This window comes from Cibotium barometz, chromosome 54, assembly GCF_041138505.1.
Source record: "Cibotium barometz isolate CiBa-2024 chromosome 54, ASM4113850v1, whole genome shotgun sequence".
Taxonomy (NCBI): domain Eukaryota; kingdom Viridiplantae; phylum Streptophyta; class Polypodiopsida; order Cyatheales; family Cibotiaceae; genus Cibotium; species Cibotium barometz.
In genome coordinates, this window is record NC_141099.1 from 40,553,283 (window position 1) to 40,565,303 (window position 12,021).

The 12,021-nt window shown below is 40.1% G+C and overlaps 1 protein-coding gene across 1 annotated transcript; it reads left to right on the forward strand.

Moving 5' to 3' along the window:
• The first annotated feature begins 9,596 nt into the window (after window positions 1–9,596).
• LOC147608156 (uncharacterized) lies at window positions 9,597–11,429 on the forward strand. The gene is made up of 2 exons (XM_086789895.1): window positions 9,597–9,753; window positions 9,846–11,429. The coding sequence occupies exon 2, from the start codon at window positions 9,851–9,853 to the stop codon at window positions 10,931–10,933; it is 1,083 nt and encodes a 360-aa protein (XP_086646021.1). The 5' UTR covers window positions 9,597–9,753; window positions 9,846–9,850; the 3' UTR covers window positions 10,934–11,429.
• The last annotated feature ends 592 nt before the right edge of the window (window positions 11,430–12,021 follow it).

Sequence of the window (12,021 nt, forward strand, 5' to 3'; positions counted from 1 at the left end):
GCTAAGCGTTGCAATGCACACAAACGAGATTGGATTGAATTATAACACTTAAGTTTTTATATTGCAACAATTTGTTGTGAACTCCTATGTCTGCTAAAAGATTTCGCCAATGGGCATGCTACCATAAGCTAAAACAAAATAGTGAGTATTTTTATGACAGGATGCATTGGTTACGCTGACGAAGTTCAAAATAATTTTGGATCTTGCCGATGCTTGGCATATCCTAAGCTTAGTGCATCACAAGAGATGATAATATGAATAGGAAGCTCCTCATGCACTAGGATCGGTCTCATGTTTAAGTATAGTAAAAAGCTTGCTCCTACAGGACACATTGTACTGTTGCAAAACTACTACACTTGGCATACATGTATCTAGATAGTCGCACAAGTTGTGTTTTTGAAATATCTACCGTAAAAGAGTAAAGAACAACATAATTTTTCAAAAACCAAACCCAATAATGTGTTATTTCTCTGTCATTTTAGTATCAACAATTCTGCAATATTCATGATTGTGCTCTCTCTCTCTCTCTCTCTCTCTCTCTCTCTCTCTCTCTCTCTCTCTCTCTCTCTCTCTCTCTCTCTCTCTCTCTCTCTCTCTCTCTCTCTCTCTCTCTCAATATTTTATTTATTCCTTAGCTTCTCTATCTCTATCAATATATGTAGCGCAAGCATAAAATTTCTAGATGTAAGTTGGCATCTGGAAGGAGGCACTCGGGCAAGACACCTTATTTTGCTTGTTCACTTTGCTTTTGCAAGGGCATACATTTAAACTACAACATTTGTAATGAGTTGTCTTGTTCCTCTCTACACTACCCTTCAATTGAAAATTTGGAGTCATGATTAACCCTTCAAATGAGCTATCTACTTTCTCTCTTAGGGAAAGGCCATCCAATTTTTAATGGGTTATAATATTTTTGGCCCTAATTTAATTATCTTAAGTAGCACTCATCAAAATGTTTGCTCTTTATATATGGGTGGTAGTAAGTTAAGGGTACCACACTTTTGGCACTTTGCAACCAAGTGTGACATAATGCATAACTCCCCAAAATGGTGTCACATGGACATATAGGAATATGACTAGGTTACCACACCACCTTGAAAAGATAACTCCCCAAAATGGTGTCACATGGACATATAGGAATATGACTAGGTTACCACACCTTGAAAAGATAACAAGTGGTATCATCTCATGACTTGGCATATACTATATCTAACTCACCAAATCAAAATTTGTCCTTACAGAGACAAAGAAAAAATATACATTATTCATCTTTATAAAAATCCTCTCTTATTCATATTGATTCAATTTTTTTCTCTTAAGTTTATTACACTACCTTCTTGCATGTATAGAAGAATTGACTATGCGTTTGAATTATCACTATTTTTTTACTCTACATTTATAATCCTATAAGGGTTTCAAAAATATTCAAATGAGATCTACAAAAAATGAACCGTTAAAATTGAAACCAGATCACACCACACCATTCTACTACCCTTTATCTATCTTTTGACAATTGGATTTTGAAAGTTAATGCATGGATCATGAATAAATGAACGAGGACATTTGGGTATTATTTTAAAGACATGCTTTTAAGTAGAATAATTCTTGAATTTTTAAAAGGACTCCCAAAAAATCCCAATAAATCAAGTTAAACTTTGCACATACTAGATATTTGGTACGCAAACTTTCTTGTCTAGTAGAGGTTAGAGATAAAAGTTATAAATAAATGTTTACTCATAATTATTGAATTAAAAGGACTCCCAAAAAATCCCAATAAATCAAGTTAAACTTTGCACATACTAGATATTTGGTACGCAAACTTTCTTGTCTAGCAGAGGTTAGAGATAAAAGTTATAAATAAATGTTTACTCATAATGTGTGTGTTGTCATAGAGCGGACACCTCGTACCCCCTATCTATTATAAATAAATGTTTACTCATAATGTGTGTGCTGTCATAGAGCGGACACCTCGTACCCCTTGTCTATCCTCCCACCAAAATTTTGAGTAAACAACCTTGATTCTTGATCATATTGAAACCAAAATACGAATTAATTCCTTATGCAATTTAAGAATCCTTGTAACAATTGTATGAATAAGCGTATCAATAGCCAAACAATTCCTTTCTTGATAGATAGAACTGCACAGTTATTGAGGAATCCTTATGTGGCAATTCTTAATTAGTTTAGCTCATTCTTTCATCATATTTGCAACACATACATGAACATGCTAAGAGCGGTGCATAGTATGCTTTCCACGCAACATAAGACTTGTATGAGTGACATGAATTAGCAAGAATCTTGAGCATACACACACCACACATAGCAAAGAGTGCTAACAGTGAATTTCACTTGCCTCTTGCTACCACACACATAATAAAGAACTGCAAGCAAATAAACAAACTACACATGACACCACAGTGACGGTCGGGTATGTAGACCCCCCCCTCGAAAGGATTTGTATTTCTTGTATCTCGTAAACGAGAGAAAATACATAGATCTTGTGCTAGACAAGCATAGCTTACACTATTGGGCTATGGAGGCTTAGATCCCCATAAACCAACATGCTGGAAGCTTGGAACTGTTTCGTTGTTCCCGTCTCAAGGCCTCACAAGTCTAAAAGACAAGGAGCTCCTACGGAGACAGAAATAAGAGTCTTCTACTATGTCAAGCTTAATGCTAGTGCATAGATTTATGAAGAATTGGTTAAGTAAATAAGCGAACTACCAAGGGTAGCTATACTAGCGAGAGAGAGAGAGAGAGAGAGAGAGAGAGAGAGAGAGAGAGAGAGAGAGAGAGAGAGAACTGTGACTCCATGGATGTAGAGGATGATGAGAGCTTTCACCAGCACTTCTTCATGCCCCAATCTGCCTGTGTATGAGAGAGATATGCCCTCCTCAAGCCCACGCCTTTCAAAAAGCACCCCTTACTGCTATTTTTGGCTGGAAGAGAGAGAGTGTGGGCTTTTCGCCCTATTTTTGTGGTGCAACTCTACTTTTTGGAGGCGCCTCTTGAAATTGATGCTTGAGCAGCACTCCAACACCTTTTCCCACTCCCTGGCCTCATAATTGGCCCCTCCAGCCCATTGGTTCATGTGTCCAGCCCTCGTTCCCGCTCCGTAAGCTATTATTTGTCTGTTTCGAGGTCATTTTTTACCCGTTTTGACTTTTATAAAAATGTAGAAGTCCTAGCAAGATTTTCTAGGCACTTTAGCGGATTGCATTACCCTCCAGGGACCTCACATTGCCTAAATGCACTTCCCCGCTGCCTCCTTATCCTTGCTTCCATGGGGTTTCTCTCTCTAGAAGGGCTAGTTCTAGAGAGAGAAAGTCATTGTGAAGCTTAGTCATCAAAATCAAATTTTTGATGACATTACCCCACCCTTAAATCTTTAGTCGTCCTCGAGTATAAGGTCTATTGGGGAAAGATAGCCACATCGTCACTCGGGATCCACATGTGAGTGTTGAATCCTTTCCTAGACTAGATGGCTAATCTAGAAGGTGCTTTAGGTGGCGAAGCCATCGCTAACCTCATTCTCATTTTGTGCACAAAAACTTAAACATAGCACGCATACATAAGCTTCAATTAACATTAATGCCATTTCATTAGACAAATGAGAAAGAGAACAAAACCTTTGCATTAATGATACGTGTTGCATGGAGAAGCTTAAACTTGATCTAGCCCATGTAAAAATTTATACTCTTGTAGCAATGCAATAGAGTCTTTGAGCTGGGGCTCCTGCATCCACTTAGCATCTTCATGAGGATAATTCTTAAATTTGATTAAAAATTGACGAATTACCTTACCACTTTGTAGGACATTATCTTCATGTTTAAGGATGAGTTCGGGCTGTAAGATCTCCTCTTGTTCATCAAACTCAGGAGGATCTTCTTGTATTGGCTCTAAGGGCAGTGTGCCCTTGTATAGCTTAAGAAGGCTTACATGAAAAGCATTGTGAATAAGCCAATGCTCTGGCAACTGAAGTCGATAAGCAGTTAATTCGTTAATCCGTTGAAGGATTTGGAACGGTCCATAATATCGCTTAGCGAGCTTAGCATGGAATTTTTGATGCCCTGTAGGTTCACCTTCCCAATTCTTACCCGTTCTTTGCCTTAAACGAGCCTTTGTGAATTTGAGTAAAACCCAATCATCATTCTTAAATTCTAGTGGTCGTCTATGCTTATCACCAGCCCTCTGTTGCTTTTGCTGTGATGCTGAAATGGCTTCTTTTATCTTTTGAAAAGCATCTTGTATGTCTCGTATATACTCATCAGTAGCAAAAATATTGTCCGTAATTTTTAAGATAAGAGGAGGCTTAGAAATTTTTAAGATAAGAGGAGGCTTAGGACGACCTTCGATTATCTCAAAAGGACTCTTGCCAGTGGATGTATGCATTGTATTGTTATACACATATTCTACCAGAGGTAGATACTTCTCCCACTGATTGTCCTATAACGTTCAAGCTCTTCTTGTGCTTGCACCATTGGTTGAAGAGAAGAATTCTCTTGTGCTTCATGGAGCTTTTGAACCAAAAGCCTAGCTGCTTGGGTTCCTTCCATGGAAGCTTCATCAATCTTCAAATCCACCATGCGTAGATCAATCTCATCCTAGTGGTTCTTTGCTGGGGTTTCCATTTCTTTATGATTAAGAGAATCAAAAGAGAAGCCTTTGCAGACTTAGCTTTGGATCGTTCCGTTCTTCAAAAAGAAAGAAAAACCTAAGCTCTGATACCAAATGAAACCAAAATACGAATTAATTCTTGGTGCAATTTAAGAATCCTTGTAACAATTGCATGAATAAGCGTATCACCAGCCAAACAATTCCTTTCTTGATAGATAGAACTGCACACTTATTGCGGAATCCTTATGTGGCAATTTTTAATTAGTTTAGCTCATTCTTTCATCATATTTGCAATGCGTACATGAACATGCTAAGAGCGGTGCATAGTATGCTTTCCTTATCATGCAACATAAGACTTGTATGAGTGACATGAATTAGCAAGAATCTTCAGCATGCGCACACCACACATAGCAAAGAGTGCTAACAGTGAATTTCACTTACCTCTTGCTATCACACACATAATAAAGAACTGCAAGTAAATAAACAAACTACACATGACACCACAGTGAGGGCGGGATATGTGAGGTCGAACCCCCCTCGAAAGGATTTGTATTTCTTGTATCTCGTATAAACAAGAGAAAATATATAGATCTTGTGCTAGACAAGCATAGCTTACACTATTGGGCTATGGAGGCTTAGATCCCCATAAACCAACATGTTGGAAGCTTGGAACTGTTCCGTTGTTCCCTTCTCAAAAGGCCTCACAAGTCTAAAAGACAAGGAGCTCCTACGGAGAAAGGAATAAGAGTCTTCTACTATGTCAAGCTTAATGCTAGTACATAGATTTATGAAGAATTGGTTAAGTAAATAAGTACGCTACCAAGGGTAGCTATACTAGCCAGAGAGAGAGAGAGAGAGAGAGAGAGAGAGAGAGAGAGAGAGAGAGAGAGAGAGAGAGAGAGAGAGAACTGTGACTCCATGGTTGTAGAGGATGATGAGAGCTTTCACCAGCACTTCTTCATGCCCCAATCCGCCTCCGTATGAGAGAGATATGCCCTCCTCAAGCCCACACCTTTCAAAAAGCACCCCTTACTGCTATTTTTGTGGTGCAACTCTACTTTTTGGAGGCACCTCTTGAAATTGATGCTTGAGCAGCACTCCAACACCTTTTCCCACTCCCTGGCCAAATAATTGGCCCCTCCAACCCATTGGTTCATGTGTCCAGTCCCCGTTCTCATTCTGTAAGCCATTATTTGTCCGTTTCGAGGTCATTTCTTACCCGTTTTGACTTCTGTAAAACATGTAGAAGTCCTGGCAAGATTTTCTAGGCACTTTAGCGGATTGCATTACCCTCCAGGCACCTCACATTGCCTAAATGCACTTCCCCGCTGCCTCCTTATCCTTGCTTCCATGGGTTTTCTCTCTCTAGAAGGGCTAGTTCTAGAGAGAGAAAGTCATTGTGAAGCTTATTTATCAAAATTAAATTTTTGATGGTGACAATATTTTGAAATTAGAGGTTTTATGAACCTACCAATTCTTATCTCCAAAGGATCTTCTTAGATATGGGAAAAGGACCCTTTAAGGTGAAAAATGCATGTTTTCTTGCTAGAGCCAAAAATAGCTGAAAGTGGGGTACCCTTAACCTACTACCATCCATATACAACAAAGCCATAACATCTTTTATACTGCTAAACTTCCCTATATGTAGTTATCAAAAATTCTCTTCATAAATAAAAGTCCTTGGGAATACACAAAGATATTAAATAGCATACACCTTTTACCTATTTTGAAAAGGTGAAATTAAGATAAAAACAATGAACTTGAGAAAACTTGTGAGCTATACTTTGACTAATTCTGACCTTCATTAGCAGGAAATTTTAGTTGAGTAATTGTGTTTTTATGCAAACCTATAATGCACCTAAAATATACCAACCAAAGGGATTTGGCCTAGTAAAGTGCTGCACTTGGTGCGCTTGCTACGATTCAAACCCTACGGTAGCTTAGAGCCGTGCAATAAGAATCCTTAAGTGAAAATGGTTCATGAAATACAGTACTTTCGAGATCCCTCATTATATCCACAATGTAATGTCTCCATCACAGAGTACCTTGTATATATCCTACCCAAGCCAACAGACTACTTGTACATATATCTCAAGAAGCATGTACATATTCATCAGATAAATAAAGAGTATACTTTTGCAATCATTCTTGTTGAACGATGTACGCCCGTGCAATTTTGTTTACACATTGAGTGTTTAATTAATTAGTCAATCTAGGATGAATTAAATAAATAACCTTAGGAAAGTCTGGAACATTCTGGAAGGTGCTAGAATAGTCTAGAAGGTTCTGGAAGATTCTAGAAGATCCTAGAAGAATGCGGAAGGATAAGGATGCATGTGGGCAAGTGAGGGAAAGTCAATCTTATCCTGAAGCCCATTGGTCAAAAAAGTGGCTACATGAGGTTGGGAAGGGAAAGTTAATTAGCAGAAGGGGAAAGTTAATTAGCAGAAGGGAAAAGTTAATTAGCAAAAAAAAAATCCACTTGTAAAATTCAAAAATTGCTGCTAATTTGGAACCCTTATCCACTCTCTCTCCTGCCCAGCAGCCTGCCACATGTGCACAAACTGCCTAATGTGTAGTCCAGTGGATCCCAGTGGCCGGTCCAGTCAAAAAGGCCCAGTTTTTCCTATAAATAGGCCCTCCCACACACATAATCTTCCATAGCTTGTAATCAACTCTCAAGCTTGAAGGAAGGCCATCACCTCGCGGAAAAATAAGAAGTATATTTTTCCCACATAGCAACAAACGACGTGGTAAGTCGTATATGATGGATTTTTTAGCATAAATCATCATTTATTCACATCTTTATATTATAATTTTATATGATACTACTCTCTTAAAGAAGTACTCTCTTATATGCATAATTTCAAGATTATGCTTAATTATTTAGTTACCACTTAAATAATATAAGGAAATCTTATATTATTTGGGATTCTTTATTGGCAATGCTTATAATTTTTCTACCCCTATGATAGTTAGAGTTGGGAACTCTACTATGCACAAGTAATTCCAAATTTCATAATTGCATTATCTATTTTCAAAAAAGCAACAAAATAATGGCAAATTTTCCTTAGAAAATTAGCCATATTTACATGCTTAATGCACATAGGAATATTATCATGTAAATCAACGCTTCTAGGCTTAGTGAATGCATAGTAATTTTCCTAAAGAAAACTATTCACAATTAGTCATGCAATTTGCATTAGATAAGCTATTTTTTACTATTTTCTTAGGGCAAAAATAGCTATTTATGATAAAAATGGTTTAGATAATTATAGTGTGTTATTTTAGCATGGAATAACACTATTATCATTTAAAATCACTTAGGAAAATTTTTGGGTTAAGAATAGAGCCAAATTAGGCCAATTTTGGTCACTTTTTGGCTTATTTATTTAGAAAATTGCATTTTCTCTAAGAGGGAAAATTAGAGGAAATTAGCCAATGCTTAAATTTAGTAATTATGAATTTTTTGTAATTTTTCAGCATTTAGAAACAGATTTTTATGATTTTTAAGCATTTTCAAGCCTAGAAATGCTATTTTTTGCATTATTTTGGGAAAAAACAGCTATAAATTAGGGAAAAACAGAAAATTCAGATTTAAAGGAAAAAATTTCAGAAATGAATTTAAAATATCTAGCGATAAAAATAATGCTTAAATTACCTTGATTTTTCACTATTTTTGCGAAAAATCGAAGATGGCACCTAAGCGTGCGCGACGCGACCCTAACGCCGAAACGCAACCTATGGATGCTACCTTAGTGCCCGCACATGAAGAAGGAAATGTGCAAGCAAGAAATGTGGTTGGTGCTCTAAACCTTTCAAGTTATTTATCGCTTATGTAAGAATGTTTAAAATTAGGCTAAGGTAATTTAGCGAGGGTATCTATGCTGCACATGTGAGAGCACGCTCATGCCACATATTCAAATGTGCGCCCATGCCACACGTTTTGAATTGGAGTCCCAATTGGTATGCAAATAGTGTACTTTTTCTGAGTCAAAATGTCCAGACCATGGGTGTGAGATCCCAAGGGAGAAAACTATGGTAGGGTAGAAAGAATGTTCCATCAAGCTATTTAGGATGAACAAGAACATCCACAATGGTCCTAGGGTCATAACCTATTTTAATGAACTTTAGTGAATCAATATGGAGATTCTATTGTCTTTAGGACCTTTCTCTACTAGCATTCCATTCGGAATCTCAACATTGGTTGGTGACGATGACATAGATGCAGTGATATTTTGAAACTTCCAAGCTTTAAAGATTGACACCTATGGTGGTCGAGCTCTCTTAGATAAGCCTTAAACAAAAAAATTAGAGATATTTGAGGTGATAAATTTCAAGACGTTCCCAACGCGTGTTGGGGACACCAAGCCCATAGCGGGGTCAAGGGGCGGCAGGCCCTTGTCGCCTCCTGGTGCGATTGCCGGGCAGGGTCGAGGGACAGCGTCCCCGCGGGGTTGAGGGGCAGCGCCCCGCGAAGATTTTTTTTAAAACACTTTTATTACATTAAAAAAATACAAAAAAAAGGCCTCTTAGGTGACGCAAATCTAAGGCCGGGTTCAGATAAGGCGGCAGCCAAGCTGCCGCCTTCCTGCCATGCAATCGCAGAGTGCCCCATGGCACTCTGCGTTCACAGCGGGCGGTGGAAATCCACCCCCCCTTGCCACGTCATGGAACCGTTGGGTTGATATTGTGCCGACCCCCCCCCCTCGCCCAAAACGGCTTCCAGCCTGCAGCATTTCCAAAAACGGATTCCAGCCTGCAGAATTTCCAAAAACGGATTCCCAACGGATGTTTTTCCCAACGGCCTTTTTCCCAACGGCCACTTTCCACTTTCGAACTTTCATTTTCCAACGTCCCTCCCCCCCCAACACCCTTCAATTTCCTATAAATTAAAGGGTCAAGGGTGAGATTTTGTACCCTCTAGAATTTCTAGAGAACATAATAAGCTTCACAATTTCCATTCTCCAAGGTGCTTTTACATGCACTTCAATCATGCTTTCTTTTTATCCACCCATTTACCTTTCTTTTAATGTTTTTGTGGTACACTTGCCATGCCTTTGACATTGTGTGCTTTTGTTTTTCTTTTAGGGGTGTGCGAAAAGGGCGGGAGGCAACGTGAAGCGAGCGCATAAGGTGACCCCTCACAAACCGCATTTCCATTATCATGACTTATGTATGTGTTTTTATTTTATGTGGTGCTAATATTCTCTTCGTGTTTGATGTAGGTACTATGGATTCCAACACGAGCCATGAAATTGATTCATCGCAACAACGAGGCGACGATGATCCTATTTTCTCCCAAACTTCTCTCCCACACTCTAATTTCTATTCATTTCCCCCTCCTCCTTTTCATGTGCCACCTCATGGCTTCCAAGCCATGCTCAATTCTCCTTCCTTTTCTCCAAACTCTCCCTTCATGTTTCGCCCCCCCCATTCACCTATGGTAGCGCAACCTCCTAATCGATCATCCCCCCTAGGTATCCCAAACATGGGTTCCATTCCCAATTCCCTAGGAAGCCAACCATCACCCAACTCACTCAATAACCCCCCTTTATCTTCTCAACCAAAGCGAGTTCGTGGCATGAGGAAGGAGCCTAGCGATGAGGAGATTGTGTTAGAGACCCAACCTGCGCCAAAGAAACCCAGGAACTCCAAAAAGAAGGTGGTGGTGGACTTGGGGGAAGATGACGACAACGACAATAAGAAAAGCAAGTGGCAAGAATTTTGGGTTGACCAACTCATTCATGTCAGGGGGGGCATGAGTGAGGAGTTCAACAATCCTGGGAAACAAGGGGTCAACTTGTGGGCAAAGGTGGCCACAAAGCTAGCCGGCATTTACCCTGATTTCAATAAGGATAGTGAAAGTTGTCGCAAGAAGTGGCAAGCGGTGCTAGCAAAATATAGAGTGGACAAAGCTCACAACTCGGTATCTGGCAATGACAGGAGGCACACATGTAAATGGTTCGATGTGGTGGATGAGTATTACCACGATAGAGCCACGGTCACTCCTCTTAGCCACGCTTCTTCATCAACAATGGATGATGCTACTTTCCCCGGCGGTGACAAGGATGAAGTAACTATAGCACTAGATGACGAGAAGCCACAAGCACCCATGTCCTCAAGTCGTCGAGTGACTCCCAAGTATGAGGAATCTTTGGCCACAATGGCCGATACTGGGAAACATCTATTGGACCATCTCAAGGAGACCTCTAGCCAAAATGTTGCCTTGGAGAGGGAGCGACTGAAGATATTGGCAGGATTGCATGCCACAATGAGTGAATTCCTTAAGGAAGGAAGGGGGGGCAACAAGTAGCCTTGGCGGAGGAAATTCTTGTTATTATTATTGTATGAGTTTATAAAGTTTGGGATCTCGACGTTGCTTTGTTCCTATGCGTTGTATGGATTTATGAATGTTTCTAAGCTCCTAAGAAGCATGTTAAGCTGAGAATTTAATATGTATCAACTTGTTTTGGATTTGCAGGTGACAATGGGCATGTCCAAAGACATTGCACTCTATTGTGCGTGGTTGTGTTCTATAGCGATCTATGAATTGCTTAAAGAACCAAGCATGCACAATGATGAGTGCATAGTGCAGACTTGGTTGCATGTTACCGAATGCATGGCACGATCTGTGAGGTTGAGGAAGATTGCGAACCGTAGGAGGGGTCATGAACACAGACAAGCGTGGGCATATCCACGGCCTCAAGGCTTTGTAAAATGCTATCTCCTAAGTGCTTATAGTGCTACCATGTTCAAGCGGCGTCTTAGGGTTAGCAAAGAAACCTTTCATTACCTTTGTGGGAGTCTAGCACCATTCATGCAAAAGAAAACCACAAACTTTCGTACGCCTGTGTCTATTCAAGATAGGGTAGCCATTGCTCTAAGCAGACTTGCTACAGGAGAGAAGTGTGCATTTTGTAAGAGTACCACCTGGAAAAGTGTGTTTGAGAGTATGTTTTCCGCCGCTCCAATGTGAACCCGCCCTAAAAACACAAGTGGGAAAGGTTGGAGCCAATGCCATGTGAACCGGACCCAGGTTTAAAATTTGAAATTTGAAATTACCGAACTTCAAAATATTATTAAAAAATAAACATTCTCTCTTTCTCTCTCTCTCTCTCTCGCGTGCGCAGACCTGCCCTTGCCCGCCTGCACAAAATCGCCGCCCCCTCTCCCTCCCTCTCTCTCTCTCTCTGTGTTTCTTGTGTAACAGAACCGCCCCCTCTCTCCCTCCCTCTCCCTCTTTCTCTCTCTGCACAGAATCGCCGCCCCCTATCCCCTCTTTCTCTCTCGCGCATATCTGCCCCTGCCTGCCTGCACAGAATCATCGCCCCCTCTCCCTCCCTCTCCTCTCTCTCTCTCTGAATCGCCGCCGCCTCCCTCCATCTTTCTTTGCATATCCAC